Source organism: Capricornis sumatraensis, chromosome 4 (genome assembly GCF_032405125.1).
Source record: "Capricornis sumatraensis isolate serow.1 chromosome 4, serow.2, whole genome shotgun sequence".
NCBI lineage: Eukaryota > Metazoa > Chordata > Mammalia > Artiodactyla > Bovidae > Capricornis > Capricornis sumatraensis.
Genome location: NC_091072.1, coordinates 3,421,474 through 3,445,136, shown reverse-complemented (window position 1 = coordinate 3,445,136; position 23,663 = coordinate 3,421,474). Strand labels below are relative to the sequence as shown.

Genomic DNA, 23,663 nt, shown 5'->3' with positions numbered 1-23,663 from the left:
AGGAACATAATTCACTAACCTATTGGGCCTGGTGAACATCTGCTGGGGAACGAACCACACTTTCACGGTTCAGCCGACAGCGACTCACAGAGTCTGGAGACTCACACTTACGTCTCTTCCTCACAAGTCCAGTGTCACAAACCTTTCTGATTCAAGTGAACGTGTTCAGAACAAACAGAAAACTTCCCCCAACTGGCTAACTTTTTTGTTCTGAAGGGACCGGGGGGGGGGTGCACAGCAAGGACTAAGGAAGCCAGAAATGCCAGAGCAAAGCTGTGAAGATTTCAGCCCGAAAGAAGTGGCAGACTAAGCCTGCATTATGTCATTAAGACTCAAGATTTGACTTAGCCCTTTAAACAACAAGACAGCATTTCTTTTCCTGCACCTCCAGGTCAGCCGACAAGTGTTATCATCGCACTGCATGGGCTGGCCCGACCTCAGAGAAGCTTCAGAACTGGAGGGGCTTCCTACCAGGTTCCAAAGTTTAACCTCTGGAAAGCTACGAGAGTTGGACTATGACCTCTAACTGTAGAAAGGTTTCAAGAGGAGCCCTGGAAAAAGACAAACGTAGTACTTGTCACCTGTGAATGAAACGTCACTCATCCCACAGTGAACAGGCCACAGAAACAGAGAAGGGGACATCCAATCCTCTAAGCCCCAGAGTGCCCGTCACAACTGACCTGGGTAACTTCTCAGGGCTTCTTTCATAACCACGTATTTTAACTTGCAAGCACTATAAGACAGTAGTTCCTCCCAGTATGTCTGAATGCAAAAGTTACAGCACACGGCAGTAACAGAAATTCTTATATCCACACAGCGTTCAGCAGCCATGGCCGGGAAGAACAAAAACCAATTTCAAATTTTGGTTCTAACGAGAACTACGCCCTAGTGTGTGGTTTAAGACTGGCCCAGATTATTTGCCAGGCTGCTGGTCAGTTACTGTATCTGACTCTACCACCCCGTGCTTGCCTGGCGGCTCAGACGGTAAAGTGTCTGCCTGCAAGGCGGGAGGCCTTGGTTTGATCCCTGGGTCAGGAAGATCCCCTGGAGAAGGAAATGGCAACCCACTCCAGTATTCTTGCCTGGAGAATACCCTGGACGGAGGAGTCTGATAGGCTACAGCCCATCGGATCGCAAAGAGTCGGACACGACTCAGCGATTTCACTTTCACTTTCTTTCACTACGACCCCACGGACTGCAGGCCAGGCTCCTCTGTCCACGTGATTCTCCAGGGAATGGGTTGTCACTTCCTTCTCCTGAGAATCTTCCCTACCCAGGCATCAAGCCCATTATCTCCTGCAATGGCAGGTGAATTCTTTACCACTGAGCCACCTGTGAACCCCTTGGCAATGTTTACTATGTAATAAATACATTTTGGATGTGAAAACACCTCAGTATTCTGAGCTACAAAGCAGCGGCAGTTTCTGGGGGCCTGCCAATCAGGCTGAAGAATAAACGTATGCACTCTGAGGACTTTCCTTAAAAGGGTCACTCAGGAAAGGACTGAGGCCAAAGCAGAACCGCATCCTATCAGCAATACAAGGCGCTGCTGCCTTTCCTGCCAGCCTCTGCTCACACATCACTATCAGCACTTAAGGCACATTTGCCCAACTGGTTACGCAGGTTAGAGGAAAAGCTCGCTCTCATGTTTATGTGTATATATATATACACATAAAATCCTCCTGGGTGCTTGTTATAAAACGAACGTTTTCTTTCACAATCTTTGATGGTTACCACTTTAACCATCTTCTTTTCTTTAGGATCAATGTGTTCTAGCAGACTCAGCTAAGAAGTAAAATTTTACAAAGCCAATCCCAGTAACCTTCCTGACACTGACATACATCTCCACAAAGGAGGAAAGGTTACGAAGCCAATCCCAGTAACCTTCCTGACACTGACATACATCTCCATAAAGGAGGAAAGGTTACGAAGCCAATTCCAGGAACCTTCCCAACACTGACTATGGTCCACGGGGTCGCAAAGAGTCGGACGCGACTGAGCGACTTCCCTTTCACTTTCACTTTCCTAACACTGACATACACTTCCATAAAGGAGGGTTACAAAGCCAATTCCAGGAACCTTCCTAACACTGACATACATCTCCATAAAGGAGGAAGGGTTATGAGTGGTGGCAGGAGAAATTTAAGTTACTGGGGGAGCAAAGTGCCATGTAACCAAAACCCTTGTGGTTTCACAGTTACTGTCTGTCTTCCTCTGCCAGTACCTAATGCTTCTGTGACGCCAACAAATACTCTGAACAAGCTGAATGTCGTCTCCCAGCCCAGAAAAGTTCTTTATTCTGTTGTCAACTCCCAGACCTTTGCTCTCACTCTTCCAGGTGGTCTAAGCCACTAACTTACCCAAACGACCCCATCTACTGGAGGCCAGGCTCCTCTGCCCATGTGATTCTCCAGAGAATACTGGAACGGGTTGTCATTTCCTCCTCAGGTTCGACCCAGAGATGGAACCGAGGCCTCCCGCCTTGTAGGTAGATGCTTTACCATCCGAGCCACCAGGGAGGCACGGGGTCGTAGAGTCAGACACTGCTGAGGAACTGACCGGCAGACTGGCAAACAACCTGGGCCAGTCTAAAATGAGACACCTCGCCGCACCACGCGAGCCCGCACCAGGACACAATGCAGAAGCCTCCCCACCGTACAAGTGAAGGCAGGCTCTGTGTCGTCAGTTTTACCTTACAAATTTGTCAAAATTATTTGAATAAGAGAGATCGTAAATAATTTCTCCTCCAAATACTCATTTACTATAATGACCTCTGCCGGTTTTAAAAAGTGAAGAATATCAATCATAATCCAAAATTCCACTTTTGAACTAAGTAGAACAATGTCAATGAAATACAGTGTATTTTGGAGCTAGTGCTTTGACTGACAACTTTTGTGAGATGAGTAAACAGACACCAACCAGACGCCTTAGGACAGCTGTGCAATCCCCCACCCTTGCTCCAACTCGGAATGGGAACCTGGCGTCTGTTTCTCTGCCTAACTGCTGTTTAACCATGGGGCTCTGATGGGGAGAACCAGGGAAGACCAACATTTGCACTGTCTTATATGAAACTATTACCCACGCACAGCGGTAACTCCAGGTGTCTTACTGCCCATGGTTATGGTGTGCAATTTACAAGTATGTGTCTTGAGAATCAACCTCAGAAAAAGGGTCAGTTTCAATTACCAAGTTACAGAGCCCCAAGAGTGCCTGGGATAATCTGAAACAAATTAATAAAATGGGACTGGAAGATGATTGGAAAGGTGATGCTTGTAAGATCTTTGGAGTTCCAGGTACATTCAATGTAAGACAACGTAACAGTCAACCTTAAAAGGCTGAAAAAAAAAATCGACTGATGAATAACTTCCGCTGTGTTAAAAGTAAACACATAAACCCATTTATTCTAGGGCATCCACAGGCGTGAAGAGCACAAACCACTGCAAATCAGAGCAGGTAAGAAAGCTTAAGGATGGCAGCAGCAGTTCACTGATTTTCCAATTTACCCACTGCCTAGTATTTTCAAACCAAGTCCACCGGAAGGGATTTATCAAAACACAACATCTGAACCTCTGTACTGTTTACATATGGCATCCACGCCACAGGTGTTAGCCGCAACGATCACAAAGGCCTCGAATCTAGGAAAGCGGGAACTTTTCTAGTGGAGGGAGGGAAAAGGACCCCCCCCCCAATCCTTCTGAGAATTCACTGAAAATGACAGACCCCCTCCCAAGAGAAATAACATGCACAATGTTAAGGACAATTACACTAGTGTAGAAATCTGGCAACACTGAATCACTTCCCTGGATAAACACTATGAGATCTGCTAGTTGGGAAGAGCAACACAAAGAAACACCGCTTCCTTCTCGACAGTCAGCCCCGCTACTGGCTCTGCCTTGTGAAGGCCCCCAACAACGAGAAGGCATAAAACCCGGCAGCCACCTGCCGGTCTCCGCTTCTCCCACTGCGGCGGCTCTGCTTCAGAGCTGACGGCCACGCCCCCCAGAACTCTCCCCCCTCGCTGCTTCCTGACCCCCGTCTCTTCCTTTTCCTTCTTTCTCTCTGTCTCCTCCTCTGGCTTCTCCTTCAGCCTCCACCACCTCTGTCTAGAAGGCGTCCGAGTCTTCAGCCTGACCCCTCTTCTCGCGCCTTCCTCTCCAGGTGAGCAGGAGGCTTCCGAGAGCCTCTACAAGCTGGCTTCTCCCAAGTGCACACACCTCAACTCTCTGTGTCTCGAGTCCATGCTCCTCCTCAGGAAAAGGAAAGGGAAGTCGCTCAGTCGTGTCCGACTCTTTGTGACCCCTCCATCCATGGGATTTTCCAAGCAGGATACTGGAGTGGGTTGCCATTTCCTTCTCCAAGGGAACCTTCCAGACCCAGGGATCGAACCCAGGTCTCCCACGTTGCAGGCAGATGCTTTACCATCTGAGCCACCAGGGAAGGTGACTGATGCGCCAAAATACCAAAAAAGCGGCTTAGGCCTGGCCCAGGAGAGCTCTGCACCCCCTGTAATTACAGTATTAACGAACAGTATGCTGCCCAGGTAACAGAACCCAGCGATACCTTACAGTCATGCAAAGTCAACAGGGCCCTCCTAACGGAGACATCACCTTGGCCTCCTGCAAGTTCATCATAAGCTACGTAGCGTGGCACAGGGCTTCCCTGGCGACTTAGTGGTAAAGAGTCCACCCAGAATGCAGGAGACGTGGGTTCGATTCCCTGGTCAGGAAGATCCCCTGGAGAAGAAAATGGCAACCCACTCCAGTATGCTTACCTAGAGAATCCCATGGACAGAGGAGCCTGGCGGGCTACAGTCCACAGAGTCACAAGCAGTGCGACATGACTCCGCGATTCAACAACAGTGTGGCAGGGCCTCTGCAACAACCCACCGTCACTGGCACGTTTCCAGCAAGGAGCTGTCCGCACAGGGTGGCTCCCGGATAGCAGCTCTCCAGCAAGGAGCCCTGTGGAGAGCCTCGCCTCTGCAGAAGGGGGTTTCCGGGGGGAGGAGCACTCCCTGACAGCGTTACCGGGCCTGCTGCTTCACTCAGGGCACGACTGCACGGGAGGGGCAGAGCAAGCACGGGCTCACTGCGCAGCCCCGCCTCACTCGCCGGTGCTGGGGGCTCTGTCAGATGCCTCCGGCGTTGCCCGCACCTGCACGCACCCCACTCTGGAAAGGCTCTGGGCACAGGGAGCCACTCGGGGAAGCCCAATTTACTCAGCACCCCTAAACCCATGCTCACTTCTTGGCAAACAGTAATCTTTTGAAGTCAAAACCCATGAACAAAGGTACGAGCATTTTCTGCATACATCTTCCCACACAAGCCACAGCACTGGCTTTCGTACCCGCCCCCCCCCCCCCAGTTCCTCTGTAATGCCGGGAAGGTGAAAATTGCCAAGACAGGTGGATGCCGCCTCGGAAAGACTGCCAGCAATGGATAGCTGTAAACTGCGACGCCCGTCTCTCCAGCTCTTTCCAGTACTTTCTGAAGAGGGTAATGAGGGCATCCCATTAAACCATCAGACTCAAGCTGGGGTTCTGTGTATTTTAATTTAACAAATGTGTATTGTCGTTTATCTACTCTCTCTCGGACAATGTAGGGATGCAAAGACGTAATCCCTGCTCTCAAAGACCTTCAAGTCTCCCAGGAAAGAACGGAAGAACACGGGGCGGGTGCTGCCTTTCCAGCAGCTAGAGTGCTCCCCGAGGGCCACAAAGCCATCAGTGCTCTAGACACGGCCCCTCCACCATCAGGTTCGGGCCAGCAGCCTTCCAAAACACACGCTTTTCCACTTCCCTCCTCCCAGGTGGTGCTAGTGGCAAAGAGCCCGTCTGCCCATGCAGGTGACAGGAGAGACAGGGGTTTAGTCCCTGGGCCCAGAGGAGCCCCTGGAGGCGGGCATGGCCACCCACTCCAGTGTGGGTGTCTGGAGAGGCCAGTGGACAGGAGGGCCTGGCAGGCGACAGTCCACGGGGCTCAAAGAGTTGGGCGCGACAGCAGGGGCTTAGCGCTCACTTTCCCATCTCAGGTCTGATCCTATTGTCTTCCGTACAAACTGTGTTCAGAAAACCCTGCCGCTCCCTCTCCTGCCTTCTCACGCTTTTCTTCTCCGTCGACCGAGCGCGCGCTTATGCTTCAAGTCCACAGGAAAAACTTCCCTGCCCTCCCCTACGGCTCAGAGCTCTCCCCTACTTGGCATCTGTGTTGACCGGGGCCTCGCTGCTCCCCCATCCCTCAGAGCGCAAATCTCAACTCTCCTCCTCCCGGGGCGATCGGGCGGACCTCCTCAACCACCTTCGCGTCTCCGGGAGACGCCCACGGCCAGCCCCAGCCTCAGCACCCCGCCAGCCCACCTCAAACTCAATGCACAGAACCCCACACGCAGGCGTCCCAACGCCCACAGCTCACTTCCAAATGGTTCTGCAAAATAGAGACGAGACGGAGGCAAAGCACAGGTAAAGGTTTAACAGCTGATACACGCGGGTGAACGCTGGTGCTCCCTGTAACATTCCTTCAACTCTTCTGTAGTTTGAAAGTTTCCAGATTTAAGAAGTTGGGGGGAAAAATATGTAGGATCAGAATAAAAACAGGAATCGTGGTTGCTGTTCTCTGGGCAGTTTGTAAGTCTAGCTTGCCTGATCTCAACAGGTGAGGAAGATCTGAGAGCTCGACGGCTGATGATAACAAGCCTAAGTGTACCGTCAGCATGCAAGTCCTGACTGATGCCTGTCAGGGAGCAGCAGGGTGCTCAGCGCTGTGTGTACGGGGTCCACAAGCACTCTCCCCAGGAGCGGGAGCCATCTCCCGGCCTCCCCGGCCTGTGCTCACGGCACCGCCGTCCTCCCCGGACCCCTGGGCCCTCTCAAGCTGCCCACACCTCCATCAGGGGCCAAGGTCGGTGCTTCCAGCACTCTCCGCTGCTCTCCCCTCTCCACTGAGGCCACCACCTGTCCCCATCCCAGGCCCACCTGCCCTCCCACCTGGACTCTGCGGCAGGAGTTCCACGCAGCCCTTGCTTCTCTGTCTGGATGCTCAGCTCTAACTGGACCATATTTCTGGTCTGAAGGGTTTCTGGCAACCCTCCAGCACCAGGAAGTCACACCGAAGCCTCGGGGCGACCCTGAGGAGCACGCGTCTCGTCGCCGCTTCTCCCACCCCTTCCCACCGCCTCGTTTGCTGTTGTGTAGTTGTCAAGTTGCGTCCAACGCTTTGCAACCCTGTGGACCACAGCCCACCAGGCTCCTCTGTCCATGGGCTCTCCCAGGCAAGAATACTGGAGCGGGTTGCCATTTCCTCCTCCAGGGGATCTTCCCCACCCAGGGATGGAACCCACGGCTCCCGCTCATCGGGAAGGTTCTTCCCCACGGAGCCCCCCGGGAAGCCCCAGGCCACATGCTGGCTCCCTGGCACCCAGCAGCGCCCTGGCTGCTTTCCTCTGACACCCCATGGACCTGCACAGGCACCCCTTCTCCCCCAACAGGCTCCCTCACTCTCCCCACTCACTTCTGCTCTCCTGCACGGCCCCAGACACAAACCCTCATGCCAGGAAAGAGCGCACTCCTCTGAACCTTTAAAATAATGTCACATGCACTTACTACTTTGCAAGTACTATTGACACTTCCAAGTACAACCCAAAATCTGTATGTGCATCTCTTACCAAGATTCCTAAACAATGAAGTCCCTGAAGGCAATGACTTTTCACATGTGACAGGCACTCACGGTTTATGACAGGAACCTAACACTCCTTTACACAAATCCAAAAAAACTGTAGTGCTGCCTCCTAAACCACAAGCAATTTTCCCTTAAGATGCCAATGACATTTTAACAGCAGTATAGTCTTTTTCTTTTTCCCTCTTTTAGTGTGGTTAAATATATAGTACAAAATTTGCCATTTTAAACCACCTGAAAGTGTAAAATTCAGTGCCACTAATTACAATGACAACACTGTGCAACTATCACCACCATCTGTTGGCAAAATTTTCATCACCCCAAACAGAAACTGCCCCTGTTAAGAAATAACTACCTATTCTCCCTTCCTCCTGCCCCTGGGAACCCTCCAATCTGCCTGTTCTAATTATTTCATCATGTAATTGGAATCATGTAATAATGTTTGTCCTTCTGTCTAGCTCATTTTCCAGCTCATTCATGGTGTATAGCACGAATCAGAACTTCATTCCACGGGGCTTCCTTGGCAGTCCAACGGCTGACTCTCACTTCCACTGCGGGGGGTGAGGGTTCGATCACCCCTCACTCCCCCGGGAGAACTAAGATCCCACGTGCTGTGCAGTGCAGCGGCGGGTGGGGACAGCTTTTCGGGGCTGAAAAATGTTCCATTATACAGATAGGCCACATTTTGTGTATCCACTTATCTGCTGATGGACACTTGGTTATGTGCACGTTTTGACTACTATGAGCAGCTATGAACACTGACTCAATGCAGAGTCCCTGCTTTCAATCCTTTTGGGACAACCCTTAGGAGGAGAATTGCTGGGTCACACAGGAATTCTCTTCCGCTTTATGGGGAACAGCAGCAGTATAGTTTTACAATTTACACATGTGGTCTTTTGGGAAGCACAAAACCCCCAAGAGTTCCTACTCATGTAGGAAGCAATTCACTTTTAGACAGGTAACAGATAAATGAAAGATACATACAAGGAAGGCTATTTTTCAGCAGGTAAGGTGAGACAGGGTTTTGGTACAGGAAGACTTCTGTTGAACCTGTTTCTTAAACCCAAGCAAGCACACAAAACATGCTTGGGCAAAAGGACCGGCCTTTACTGCTGTAAGAAGACGGTCATCTCTTTTCAGTCCAAGCTTAGCAGTCTGGGATTTCTAAACTGAGATCTCACTATAATTACCACCAACGCCAGGAGACTTTACAAAACCAACAGAATACAAACATGTAAAGTCACAGACACCATCAGTGCTGACCCAGAGCACCTCTGTAAGGGCAAGGGCAGAGGAGACCACCGGAAGTATCTTCCACTCTTTACTCCACAACTTCTGCCTCTCAGCCTCTCAAAAACATCCATTCTCACAATCAAGTAACAGCCTAAGACTGTGCTTAGACTACAAGCAACAAAACCCGACGTCAGGAAAAGATGAGCTAGTGAAGGGGCTCAGTGGGCAGCTCCGATAGCGGCAGCGCAGAACGCAATCAGGAAGCCCTCAATCTCACGTGGACTGTACGACACCCTGAGGCAGGCCGGCCAGGGGCCCAGCCCTTTCAGTGACAGAGGAAAAGAGGGCTGAGAACACTGCTTTACGTTTAACGCTCCTGACATTAGCCTTTGTATCATATTAAAAAAAGGGTAAGTGGAGCCGTAAAACTTTAAAACCACTGTATCTGATTTCATTCTAGGTCTCCCCCCAAAATAAAAAGCACTGACTTAGTTGGGTTTATATACTTAGAAAAATAATGCTCAAAATGTAATAAAGTCATCTCATATAAAAGGAAATTTTATTTTTATTATTCTCACCCATGCCTGAAATGTTTAATGACTTCTCTAAGACACTTTGTCCTAGATAGCACCCTGCCTCAAATCTTAATTTTTAGGTTTTGAGGCATTAAATGAGTACTCAAAATTCTGATATATCTAATAAGAGAAATCTGAAGTTTAAAGGACTTGCACAAAATGTGTCATTTATTATTGCAGACATACAGGCTACAGACATTTATGGCTACAGGTTAGTTATGTAGCTATAACTAGTCAGTTTAGCAAAGCTTGAGCCTCAGGCTGAATGTAACAGCTACAAAACTGACTCTGGGGGCCCAGAGTTCACCAGCTATCTAAAAGGCATCATTTTACAATCCAATGCTTTAAGAAATCATTACAGCAGTTAAGACTGCATTCTTCTTCTAAATGAGTGAGAGCCAAAATGCAGGGGCAAAAGCCTCACCAAAAGCACAGTACATGAACTGGGAGACGAGTTATGATCGTATTCATATGTACAAACGCAACCGTTCAGAGATACCAAGGAATTTCATTTAAATGGCAATACACAGTAATTTTTAAAATACAGTTTAAAATACTTTTGAGATCACTGAATGTATTAAAGAAGGGAACAAAAAAGCTGGCTTAAAACTCAACATTCAAAAAACTAAGATCATGGCATCCCATCCCATCACTTCATGGCAAATAGATGGTGAAAAAGTGGCAACAGTGACATTTTATTTTCTCGGCCTCCAAAATCACTGCAGACGGTTCCTGCGGCCATGAAACTAGAAAACGCTTGCTCCTTGGAAGAAAAACTGTGACACGTCTAGACAGCATTTTAAAAACCTGAGACAGAGGTCCATCTAGTCAAAGCTATCTATGGTTCTCCCGGTAGTCACATACAGATGTGAGAGCTAAACCACAAAGAAGGCTGAGCGCTAAAGAACTGATGCCTTCGAACTGTGGTGCAAGAGAAGACTCTTGAGAGTTCCTTGGACAGCAAGATCAAACCAGTCAATCCTAAAGGAAATCAACCCCGAATAGTCACTGGAAAGACTGATGCTGAAGCTCCAATACTTTGGCTACCAAATGCGAAAAGCTGACTCATTGGAAAAGACCCTGGTGGTGGGAATGATTGAGGGCAGAAGGAGGTGACAGGATTAGATGGCTGGACGGCATCACCGACTCAATGAGCATGAATGTGAACAAACTCAGGGAGACAGTGAAGGGCTAGAAGCTGGGGTGCCGCAGTCCACGGGGTCGCATAGTAGCACACAAACGAACACCACCAATCGAATATACCCCTCATTCCGTTCTTCAAAAAAACATCTACTCAACATAAAACGCTGAGGGTTTAACTTGATGTGCTCAGACATAACTTTGTTAGAAACTGCATTTCACACAGGTTTGGAAGCTCAATAAGTTCACATATATTTGTCAAGTGCTAAAAGTACTCAACAAATCCAGTGCACCTTCAGGAGAAGCAATTCTCTCATTGATTTGAAATAATCAATGGTTGACTGAGAGGCTACTATGTGCCAACTACTTTACTTTAATAAAGTAATGTAGCTAATTTTTAAGCCACACAATAGTGTCTGAAGAAAGGAAGTTCTACAAAAGCTTAATATACATTAATTGAAAGCTAATTATTTAACTCACTCAAAATGCAGTTTACAATTGTCGAAATTAAAAATTTTTAAGAATCAAGCTATCAAGTTTTCATGCTGAGTAACATTAAGAACATTATAAAGAAATAAACATCCATACATTCACTGTATCACTTAATTCACACATTTTAATTGGAAGCTAGCTTCCCTGGTCGGAGAAGGCGATGGCACCCCACTCCAGTATTCTTGCCTGGAAAATCCCATGGACAGAGGAGCCTGGTGGGCTGCAGTCCATGGGGTCCCGAAGAGTCGGACACGACTGAGCGACTTCCCTTTCACTTCTCACTTTCATGCATTGGAGAAGGAAATGGCAACCCACTCCAGTGTTCTTGCCTGGAGAATCCCAGGGACAGGGGAGCCTGGTGGGCTGCCGTCTATGGGGTCACACAGAGTCGGACACGACTGAAGCGACTTCACAGCAGCAGCAGCTTCCCTGGTGGCTCTGAAGGTAAAGAATCTGCCTGCAATGTGGGAGACCTGGTTTGAATCCCTGGGTGGGGAAGATCCCCTGGAGAAGGGAAAGGCTACCCACTCCAGTATTCTTGCCTGGAGAATCTCATGGACAGAGGAGCCTGGTGAGCTACAGTCCATGGGATCACAAAGAGTTGAACATGAACTTCGAAAAGTAGCTTTAAATTATCCATTTCCATCTCAAATAACAATGTACATTAAAATAGTAAATGATTCAATCCCATAAGGTACCAATACAAAACCTAAAACCAAACTCGTTCACATTAGCTGATTGTTGGGGTATTGTACAACATTCTGTCAGTAACACTAGTAAACCAACCAAAAGTAGAAATCACAGTTCACGGTACTTAAACAGCCCTACTGAAAAAACACCTTCAGAAAAATAAGGCAGTCTTTACTTTTGAAAGACAACATAATATACATGTCCCTCCCAAAATAAAAATGTCTTGTGTTTTCTCTGAAACTGAAGAGAAATTCTTTCAAAATGTTTAAGCATGTTAAAGCTGGTGTCCCCACCACCCACAACCCAACATCCATCCAGTTTGGGGCTTCCCCTGGCGCCCAAGTGATTAATGGTCAGAGGTTTCACCTTGAAAGGTCTTTAGGAGGGTTTTCCAAGGATAAGAAGTTCTACATGTTGAGCAACACAAATCTCTCGCACGGGAACTCAGCTAAAATGGTTGGAAACTAAAGTGTACTGAGAACTGATTTTTTAAAGAAAATGACTAATCCCATGAAAACCTTCAAACTGTTTACAATTTTAAACTGTAAGTTTAATAAAGCAGTTTATGCCTTGATAAACATTATTAGTTTTGAAACCATGCTTTAAAAGCTTGGTATCTAAATCAGCTAAAGCTGTCTGAACGCACAAGACATACATGGAAGAGATGTGGTATCAGATGTATGGGTGATAAGGACAGGGAGAAGACGTACCTTGGGGAATGCCAATGGGTTCAATACAACCAACCAAGGGAGCCACAGGCCTCCAGCCCAACGAGGCTGCCACCAAGATGAAAGAGGAAAATATTCCAGGCCTAAGCGTGGCCCATTTCTCAACTGTGCAGAAAGACAGTCTGAAAAGATTCTTAAAAGCCAAGAGAGAAATCCTCCAGAACGATTAACTGGCTACAAACCATAGTTTAAGGGCATTTTAAACTCAGAAAACAGGACAAGATTTTACCAAGCAACACCCCACACCTGACCGACTGTAAGAACATGTTAGGAAAATGGCAGTATTAAAGTTTTCCCCACTTAATCTATTAACCATAGCTTAGAAAGCTCAGTGTTTATAAGCAAAACATTCCCTTTCGTTTTTCAACCTGAATATTTCCACAGGCGCATTTTAAATTCTGTTTATCACCACTGTTATCTGCTAGTAACAACTTCTTCCCATGCTACCTAAGTTTAGTACACTTCTAAAACACCACATCCTATTCCAATTATCAATCCTGAGAACTAAGAATTAGCTTAACTGTTACAGTTAATTTTCAGACTGTGGGAGTAACAGAATTGAATAACTAATCTCTCTCAAATGGCGCTGCTGTAGTACCTAAGCCCTTCGTCGCAGAAGGCGATGGCACCCCACTCTAGTACTCTTGCCTGGAAAATCCCAAGGACAGAGGAGCCCGGTGGGCTGCAGTCCCTGGGGTCGCTGAGGGTGGGACACGACTGAGCGACTTCCCTTTCACGTTTCACTTTCACGCACTGGAGAAGGCAATGGCAATCCACTCCCGAGTTCTTGCCTGGAGAATCCCAGGGACGGGGCAGCCTGGTGGGCTGCCGTCTATGGGGTCGCACAGAGTCAGACACAACTGAAGCGACTTAGCAGCAGTAGCAAGTCCTTCATCACTTCACGTTGATTTAGTAAAATCATCCAGTCTTCCACCTTGACCCAACAAAAGCCAAGTGGCCATTTTAAATCATCACCAAATCCTTCAAAAGCGTGTATCAAAATTGTTTTGAAACTGAAACACGCATTATATACACACAGTTCGAGTAACACAATTTTGAGGAAAAACATCTCTACGGAAGAGTTAAAATCTATAAAATAAAGTAAAAACCTCTTTATCAAAGCCACAAACTACATCCTGAATCGCTCAGCCCAAAGTCCAACACAAAAATGCAGACAACCTAACTTGTGAAGATGCGGCTCCATTAGCTTGAAGAACAAAGCCGGCAGCTTTCTGAACTGAAATGTCCCCCCGCGTCCAGGTCTCACAGCCCCTCGGGAGCCATGAGGGGGTCCCCTCGGACGACCCGGCGCGCGGCGGCGCAGACTCGGCCCCGGCCCCGGCCGGGTTCCGGCGGGAGCTCGGGGTCAGCGCCCCACAACCGCCGGCCAAGGGACAAAAGCAGAAATCCGCAACAAGGAGCGGGGACCGGGGCAGAGGCGCTCACCTGCAGTTGGGCGGAGGGTCTAGAGTGATGTCCGCCAGCTCCTTCTGAATCCTGGATCGGGAGGCGAGGGGAGAGAAAGACAGCGCGTCAGGGCGGCCGCGCGCAGGGCTGACACCCCCCGCCCGGGTTCGAGGCCCGCCTCGCGCACCGCCCCTCGGCTCCCGCTCGGCGCCGCCGCCGCCGCGACCCTTCTGGAGCGCCTCGCCCGCGGCCGACTTCCCGCCCGCAGCAGCCCGCCCGCCGCCCGCCGCCCCGCGGCGCCCCCGCCCCGCACGGCGCCCCCCTCCGGCCGCCCGCGTCCCCGGGACGCAGCCAACATGGCCGCTCCCCGCGCGGCCCCGCGGGCGCTGACCGCCCTGCCGCCTGGCCGGCTGGCGGGGGCGGCGCAGGCCGCGCGGCGTCCCCGGAGGGCCCCGCCCGCGGCGCACGCAGCAGCGCCCCGCCCGGACACCCCGCCCGCGGCCCGCAAGGTGCACCGGCCCCCGGCCCGCACTCCCCGGCCGCACCCCGCACGGGTTCTGAACCCGGGACCCCCCCCCCCGCCCCCGGGCTCCTGTCCCCGCAGCGCCCCGCCACTGCACGGAGCCCATCCCCCGCCCCGGGCCGATGCCGCCCGGCCTTTACTCCGGGCCGGCCTTTGTCTTCGGCCTACCTAGGCGCCCAGAGCATCAGTTCAGACCAAAGTTTGTGGCCGTGAAGCCTCCGCCACCTTCCAGAGCCAGCCTGCTGTCTTTACCACCTTTCCCGCCCCTACCGTATCGAGCCCTAAAGGGCTATGCCACAATTTAGAAATCCCACATAGGCAGTACAGTAAAAACCACACAGTCTAAAAGCAATCAATCCCAATGGATGCTCTGCTCTTCCCAAAGGTGTTGAGGGTAGGATGACAGGACTAGCTAGCTGCGATTGCAAAAGGTTTTATGAAGGCAGTTTTTTTCATTTGTAAGTCAAGAGAAATTTACTTCGGATTGGGGTGGTGATTAGGGAAGTTCCGTAAACTTTCCCGAGTGGAGGACATTTCTTGTCCCCTGCAAATCTGGCTAACTGTAGAAAGGGCTTTGCTATCTCTGGTATCTACTTATCTGTGTCCTGCTCAATTCTTTTGCTGTCGATCATCTATCAGCTCTGGGCCCTTGGCATCCCTGGTGTTTGACTCATTACTGTATGTCAGGCAAAGCTGGGATCCCGGGCTTCCCGCTTCTTTACCTGCATCTACTACAATGGCTGTGTACGTTAAGGCCTATGTACAGGGGCAAAAATCACCTCCCCCTAAGCACAACTGGTATAAATTTTCCTCGTCAATCCAATCTCTCTGATAAAATATTCACTGAAAAGGGAGCTGTTTCTTTAATACCTAAAAAAGATACCAGACAGCTTTATCCACTTCATTTCTACAGCAAACATTCACACTACTTCTAGAATACTGGGAAAAGATTTGTAAGAGTAATCCACTCATGTTCCACGGAGTATTTCTTATCCAGTCCACCAGCAGTGGGGGCTTTCCCTTCAGCTGTGGACTAAAAACCAACAGCTTCCTTCTAATATGCAGTAAAGTAACCTTCTGTCAGCCAACTCAGGCTTCTTTCTTTCCATCTCCTAGTATATGTGCCCGTCCCAATTCTATTCCTACCTTCCAAATCAATTTCCCAGACCAGCAGCTACAGGGTCCCAGTTACCTCTTTTCCCCTTGTTCTTTTGTGGATACGAGGCCTCCTCTGTTTTTTCACCTTTACTATTAACCACAGATCTGCTTTATGGTAACAGCCACCCTTTCAGCAAGATTCCCAGGGAGCTAAAGCTGATGTTAATTTGATAAAATTACTGTTGGAAGCTTCCCACCTTTCATTTATTTTACACCTACCATCTCTTTCCCAGGCATTTCCAAATGAGTTTTTAACTCCCTTAGCATAAATGGACAAATTGTGTCTAATGAAGAAAAAAAATAAGACTGTCTCTATTTGCTTACATAAAGCAGACAATTTTATATTTGACACCTGTGCCTTTATCCCCAAATATATTCCTGGACACTAGGGTAATCCAGCAAAATATAAAAGTGCTAATGAACTAACGCAAATATTCTGCCTTAGGTCAGGCCAAAAGCTGCCCTCAGCTTGGATCAGACAGCCCAGAGAAAGGGAGGGGGAATGAAGAGAAGGCTCCATCCAAAGCAGGCAGGGGAGACGCCAGGCTTGGGGAGCACCAGCACAGGGCTGACAGCGGAGGGCCGCTCAGGACTCCTGGGAAGCTGAGATGCGATCAAACAACCTCGCTGAAAATGAGAATCTTGCCAAGGCACCTTGCCACTTAACTCTACACAAATACACTGTTTACAGTAAGCCAGAGTCTTTTCTTCATCTCCGGTGCTTAGGTCACCAAAGCATTTTATCAACTTTCCAAATTTCAGGGAAAATGACAGGACAAACTTTCTAACTAAAAGTTTTGGCTCACTACTCAGTGGAGAGACTTAAAACCTCCTGTTCCACTTTTTTAACGATCTTTTAAGACAGACATCTTTACCTAAGCTACCATTTCGATTCCTTACTATCTTCCTGGTTTGCCACTTTAAAGTTTAATGACTGGACACTGGACAACCGGATTTATGAAAAGGAATGGAGGCTCCAAGGAATCTGCTGTAGACTAAGGCTCGTGAGGATCAGAGGATACTACTGAAGGATGATGGAGATTAAAAGTAACTTCTATCAGAGACATAAGAGGGAGAGAAAAAAGAAAAAGAGCTACTGCTTGAATTCAACTTGTGTTGACAAAAGTGTTTTTGTTTTGTTTACAGCATAAAAGAAAACAGCATGAAAAAAAATTTGAGCTTCCCGGAAATTTAAGTGGAGGTTCTCAAAAAAAAAAACAAAAGAATCCCCAAAACAGCCTAGAATAACTAATTTACATCACTTATTGATTCATTAATTTGCCTCAACTCTCTAAATCAGAAAAATCTCTTTAAATCCCATCTGAAAACATCCATCTCCATCTATTAAATTTTTCACTCTGCTAATGTGAGTTAGTTATTCCTTACGCCATTTGTGGAGAAAGCACTATTCAAAGAGAGATCCTATGTGCAACAGGTGAGAAGGCAGTAAGACAGAGATAGAAATCGTCGTGATAGAGCTGTCCGGGCAGGTATTAATAATTAAGTGGGATGACAGTCTTGGGGAGGGTCACAGATTAGTGATTAACAGGACAAATAATTTGAAATCAGATTTGGAGGTCACTAGTAACACTCATGCGGATTCTTACAAACTGCAGCAAGATACGGGGAAGGCAAGCCACAACAGCTGCATGGAGACAATGATCAGAAGTAAAACCAGAAGCAGCAACAGAGAGAAATAATTCGGGCTTTCAAGGTCCTTTTTCCCCTTTTTATGAACACATAAGCCCTGAGGAGCGTGTAAGCTACCCTCACTGGAAGCGGACCCAATGCAACCGGAGGCCGTGCGGGCAATAGGAAGCCTGCTTTGGGGGGCGGGGGTGGGGTTCGGTACCTCTTGGCGCTGGTGGAGAGGAGTTTGGAGTTTTTGCTCATGCTGACTTTGCTCTCCTTCTTCTTGGGGGTGTTTGCTTCTTTCTCAGTTTGCTGGTTGGAGGACGAAGACGAGGAGGAGCTGGTGCTGGCCCTCGAATCGTCATCCGACATAGCGAACCCCCCGCCCCACCCCGCACACAGCCCCTGCAGGAGGAGGGAGACAAAACAGAAAGGCCGGTGTAGACACGGAACTCGGGCGCTGTCAGGAGGGCTCGGGCCCCGGCCGCCCCCCCGCCCTCCACGCGCTTTCCCGAATCTCCAGGCCCATCACGGCCTCCGCGAGTCGGACGCGGGCTGTTTGTCTGTATTCCTGGCCCCGAGTGGGGGCCGCGGTGGGGACCGGCCGGGAGCGCGGCGCGCCGCCCCTCCGCCGCCCTCGAGGCTCCCCTCCGGGCGGGGGCCGGGCCGGCCGGCCTCGAGCGGTGTGCGGCGGCCCCCGGGGGTCGCGGGGGCCGGGAACGGAGTTCGGCGGGGCGGGGAGGCCGGGGAGGGGCGAGGGAGGAAGCCGAAGGGGGGGACGGGGGCGGGGAGCGGGCGCCGGTGGGTGGGGGGGAGCGGGCGGCGGGCGGGGGCGCCGAGGCCAGGCCCCCCCAGTCCCGGGCCGGCCCCCGGGGGCGCGGCCGGGCGGGGGTCCCAGCACTCGCGCGGGCGCCGCCGGGGTAGGGGTACGGGGCCTCCCCGGCGGAGGGGTAACAATGAGCGCGGCCGCCCTGGGGAGCTAGCCCCGCGGGCCCCCGCCTCGGGGACACGGGGCGCCCCTCCCCTCCCCCTCCGCGGGCCTCGGCGGCCACTGGGGGCTCCCGGGGCCGCGCTGACAGTTCGAGCCCCGGCAGCCCCCCCCCGCCCCCGCCGCGGGCGGCCCTCGCGCCCCACGCGGCCCGGGGGCCCCGCCCATCCCCCCGCGGGCGGGCCCGGCCCCCCGCCGTCCCCCAGCCCCGGCCCCGCGCCCGGCGGCCGCCCGGGCGGCTAGGGGCGGCCCCGAGGCCCGGCGGCGCGGCCGGGGGCCGGCGGGCGGCGGGGGGGATCCCCGTACCTCTCTTTGTGTCTGGCTGCTCCGTGCCGCCGCGGCGGCTGCTGCTGCGGCTGCGGCTGGGCCTGGCCACTCGTGTCTCTCTCTCGCCGGGAGAGAAGCGGAAGTGCAGCAGCAGCAACTATTAAACAGGCAATGGCTTCCCCCGCCACACACGCTCGCCCGCGCCCCGCCCCGCCCCGCCCCGCGCAGGCCCCGCCCCGCGCAGGCCCCGCCCCCGCCCGCGCAGGCCCCGCCCCGCCCCGCCCCCCGCACGCGCGCCCTCCCCCCCAGCGCGCACCTCAGCACTTCGGGCGCGGGGCGGGGGGCCGAGGTCTCGCGTGGCCTGGGGACCGGGCCCCTGCCCCCGCCCCCGCCCGCGCTGGGAGTGGGTGGGGGTGCGGAGGACTGCTCGGAGTGGGGAGGTGACCTGAGGAAGTCCTCCCGCAAGGGGCTTTTGCCAGGGAGACTCGAGGGTGGCCGACTGGTTTAAAAAAAAAAACAACAGGTGATCCGGTAGCCAGGACTTTGGACGAGAGAATGGCCCCGGGAACTGCTCCTAAAAGTGATCAGCCTAAGGGGAAATGAGAAATCCCACGACAGGCTTTCTATGGGCTGACCTGGCTTCTCCCTCTGACGGTTTACCTGCTAGGAGCAGAAGTAGGTGCAGGCTCGCCTGTGAGGAACGGGGCTTTTCTGCCCAGACACGTGCCATTTTACAATTTTAGGTATTTCCAGTCATTTTTATAGATAGAGGTGGTGTTTTCTAAAAGTGATACAGAGAATTTCGTGACAGGTAAAACCAACCAACGTGTGACAGCCTCACGAATGTGAGAAATCAGTGGGAATACACTCTGTACTGCATTAGACTGGATTTAGAATTTTTGGTGTCAGAATTTGGATTAAAAGTTTGGGGGGCCGCTGTACATTCTTCAGCTACAATACAAACGCCATTCAAATAATCATACAATTTTTCTAAAAGTCCCTCTAATTCTGAATTGTTCATTTAGTATTCTTAACAAGATTACTTTTTTTCAGCCATCAAATTGATTATGTTTCACATTTATTCCTCATTTCAATAGAAGGAAATTGAAGAAATAGGTATGATGTTACAGGTAGGAGCTGTAGTACATTAAGCGACTGTCCAGTCAGATTTCCATGGGCCACTACATTATCTCATTCAAATTGCCATCCTTTTCCATGGCAGCAGTGTGGCTGCAGTTACCACAGTACAACACAATTTATAAAGCCCGAGGCGTATCCACTAACCAGGAAAACAAGCGTTCTTACCACCCACTTAAACCCCTCCGAGCCCTCAACATGAAACTCCAACTTTATTAAGACTCATAAAGTAATTGTGAGGGACCAGGAAACATGTACCTACCAAGAATTGTCATGGAATCAAGGGGTCTAAAAGCTGAGAAAGAAAATAACATATAGGTCATCATTTCAGCCTCCTATCTCCAGACAGAGCAATCCCTCAGTCACTCAGATGCTTAGAAATTTTGAAAAGATCCCAGATGTGTGTTTGATTTCAGGAGTCCTAGTAGAGCATATAAAAATAATAACATTCTCTGCTGTATGTTATATGAAAACAATCCAAAAGAATCTGCTAAAACCAGGCTGTATACATGTACTTTGATGTAAAAGAAATAAATTTAAGGGAAAACAGTAAACAAACATGAACTCAGTAGGGATGAAAAAATCTGAAGACAGTTATTAAAACTGAGACTTCCTCTTAACAAATATTTGGGTTCCTGATTCTTTAAAATACATGTCTACACTATCAGTGTCATCGACTCGATGGACATGTGTTTGAGCAAATTCCAAGAGTTTTGGTAATGGACGTGGAAGCCTGGCGTTCTGTAGTCCACGGGGTCACAGAGTCAGACACGACTGAGCGACTGAACTGAACTGAACAGTGTGAGTACAACCAGTGAAAAATGCAGGAAAAGAAAAGGTTTGAATTGCTCACATGCCTAGGATGGTGGCTGAGTTTTTTCTTTAATTTTGGTTTGCGTAAATCATATGTTTGGACACTAACTATAATAATATTTTTTTAAAAAAAACCTAACATGGTATTTTGTGTTTCATTGATGCTTAGATTAGGCTGGGCCCTGGGGAAATAAATCATGAAATGGAAGGGCCCCTCCATAGGGGAGTGCCTTCCCAACCACCAGTCTGGAGGGACACTAGCTCTCTTTTGTGTCTTTCTTATCTCTAACCCTGGTTAGTGCTTTACGGGTTCAGGAATGACCTGCCTGCCGAAGGGGGAATAAAAACCTCAAAATGTTAAGAAGAGAATCTGCTGCTCTCGGAAGACTATTTTTTATGTCAGATTATTTTAAATCGACAGTTGTCTCTGTCATAAAAAAATAATAATTCATTTATAACCTTCTAGCTCTTCTGGTTATTAGCTGCAAGGCCTAAGGAGCCAAACTGACCTCTCTAAGCCTCCCTTTCCTCATCTATGAAGGTCCATACCTGTGCCATAGTGACTGGTAAGTTGTAAGAAAGAACAAATATGTATCTATAATTAGATGGTTTATTAACTGTTGCTCATAATCCCACCCTGATCCTACTTCTCAGGAATTTTGTTAGGACACGGGGTCTTTATGACTCGGAATTGATGATAGTATAAGAAACCTCCTCAGGAGAAAGATAACAGTGGAGGAATCAGAGGATTTTATTTACCAAATGGGGCCTAAGATATAATATCTTTGAGTTCAAACTCTTCATGTTGCAGATGAAGAAATTCAGGACAAGAAACCCAGTGTCTTATCCAAGGTCAAGCAGAAAGTCGGTGGCAGAATTACAGCTGTGGTCCATCGTGTCTGGAGATAATCTTGTTTCTTCTGGCAATGTCTGGTAGGGGGAAGAAGGGAGAGTCTCAATTATGTTAAAGAACAATATATTAAATATATTTAATATATGAAGAACTCTGATAATATTTTAAAGAACATAAGCCATCAGCGTAATTGGGAAGGTGGAAAAAAATGAAAGCAAGTGAAGGGAATCGCTGAATTTATAACATGTATTGTACTTGAACCAATTAATGATCACTATTGAAGTTCCCTGCTCCCTACTCAGACTAATCCTTATTGTGTCTTTATTTCATATTGATTGGCATATTTTAAGTAGGTACTACATTCTCATGCTATATTATCCTGAAGAAACCAAAGGGTGTGCCAGGAAAATCTCCCTCCACCCCTCCCCCCAACTCTGAAAGTCAAGGGCAGGCAAATGCACATATATATAGTGGCTGCTTTGATAAGAAGGCTCAATCTACATTTAAAAGATGCATTCAGCCAAAAGGCCCACGTGGTGCAGCACTCTGCCGTCCCTGGGCTTTGAAAAATTGGGCTCCGGTTTAGTAATGCCTGTTTCTGATTCTCAAAATGATCCAATTCTCTTCCTCAAGCCATCTTTAGCGTATCGAGTATCTTTAAGTAGAAGCACTTGAAGTGCAATGTATTGACTGATCCCTAGGAGGTGAAATGACATAGTTGATTCAAAAGAAAGAGACCCCGTCTAACTTTCGAGCACTCCTGTTTTTGGTTTGTTGCTTGCACGGAACTTCAAATATTTCACGAAGCTGATTGTTCTCTTTGGCCAATGTCACATCCAAAGAATTGTCAAACAAATTAACATTAGTTACTATGACTTTTTAAAGCTACCTTATGACTGGATAGAAAGACTCTTTTTTTTTTTTTGGTCAAAAGGAAAAAGCTCTCATGTTGGGAATATAAAAAGAATTTTTATAAAGCTTTTCCGAAAAGATGGACTCACTGCAGATTTCATTCAACTTGTTTTATTTTATGTTGCTCCTTTGCTTGAAAAAGTCATTCCTTATACAGAAGGATAGAAGGATAAAGAAGGTTTGCAAAGAAGATCAGTTCCATGAGGCCTAATACGATCTGGGGTTTTTATCTTCAATTTGGGTTGTTTTTTCCACAGGCTTGTTTTTTTTTTTTTTTTCCCCAAAAAGACACTAATTCCTTTCAAGGACTCTAAGCATTGTCTGACTCGGTCCTGAAGGTTGCTATCACAAAGCTAGGACAGAGCTAAATTATTTTTTCTACCACATGGAGGCATTGAACAACCATGTGATTTTCAAATTTTACCAAGATTTGATAAGAGTTGAAAGGTTTCTCAGGCAACAGCAAAAAGGTGGGTTTGATGTCGACAAATGACTGGCACTTAGTATGGAAGCATTCTTCCCAGTTTATAATTTAGCATCTCCTCTGAGGAACCTGTTCTCTAAACACAGTAGCCTTCAGCCTCCTACATGTTGATAACATAAGGACACACTGTATTCGAACATACTGGATTGCAGCTTGAGCAGGTTGGTCCATTAGTTTCTGAAACCTTTTCTTGAACAGAACACATTTTCAGTTTCCTGAAATTTGGAGGGATGAAAGAGTACGGGAAAATTATTTCACGCTCTTAAGTAGCGATTGTGAAACTTTTTTAAAAAGATCAACTTCCCCTCGGTTCCCTGGTGTGGCAACTCACGAGTCAAGGATCCAGTTTTGAATCCAAAAGTTACCTCAGTAACTGCAAGGCCCAGAAGCAGTTGGCAGCAAAGATACCAACGTGGACTTGCCAAGCCTACTTGATGAGTTCTGTCTTTGCAGCAGACAGGACTCAAGTCTCAGACCCAAATCAATTAAACAGCAAATACGTATTAACTGCCCTGTGTGTGCTGAGCACAGCGCCAAGTGTTGTGGTAGAAATAAAGTCTGAGAGGCATTCTCTGTGTGCTTCAGTTGCATTGCCTCTTTGGGATACCTTGGAGTATACCTCGCCAGGCTCTTCTGCTCCTGGGATTCTTTCTCCAGGCAAGAACACTGGAGTGGTTGCCATTTCCTCCTCTAGGGGATCTTCCCGACCCAGGGATCAAACCCCAGTCTCCTGCTTAGCAGGCGGAATCTTTACCAGTGAGCCACCTGAGAAGCCCGTGCCGCCTTTCAGTACATTGTAAAAATCAAACCATTATATCTTTAAATAATAAAAACAATATATGGAGGCAGAAAAACTCCGGAAGTTACTGGAGAGACCACAAGTAGACAAATTTGTTCAAAAGAAGTGAGTGGTGGCTGGAAAGGTGAAAAGAAGTCGCCTGGCATTTGCAGAGGGTTCCAC

At 48.9% G+C, this 23,663-nt stretch overlaps 1 protein-coding gene across 1 annotated transcript in view; it reads right to left on the bottom strand.

Annotated features, from left to right (window-relative positions):
* LOC138077900 (ubiquitin-conjugating enzyme E2 E1) overlaps window positions 1-18,657 on the bottom strand; it is a 67,254-nt gene extending 48,597 nt beyond the window's left edge. The window contains exons 1-3 of the mRNA XM_068970274.1: window positions 18,543-18,657; window positions 17,469-17,653; window positions 13,975-14,025 (exon numbers count right to left, since the gene is read on the bottom strand). Of these exons, the coding sequence (XP_068826375.1) occupies window positions 13,975-14,025; window positions 17,469-17,620 (203 nt within the window). The 5' untranslated portion in view covers window positions 17,621-17,653; window positions 18,543-18,657. The remainder of the gene's footprint in view (window positions 1-13,974; window positions 14,026-17,468; window positions 17,654-18,542) is intronic.
* Window positions 18,658-23,663: the final 5,006 nt, after the last annotated feature.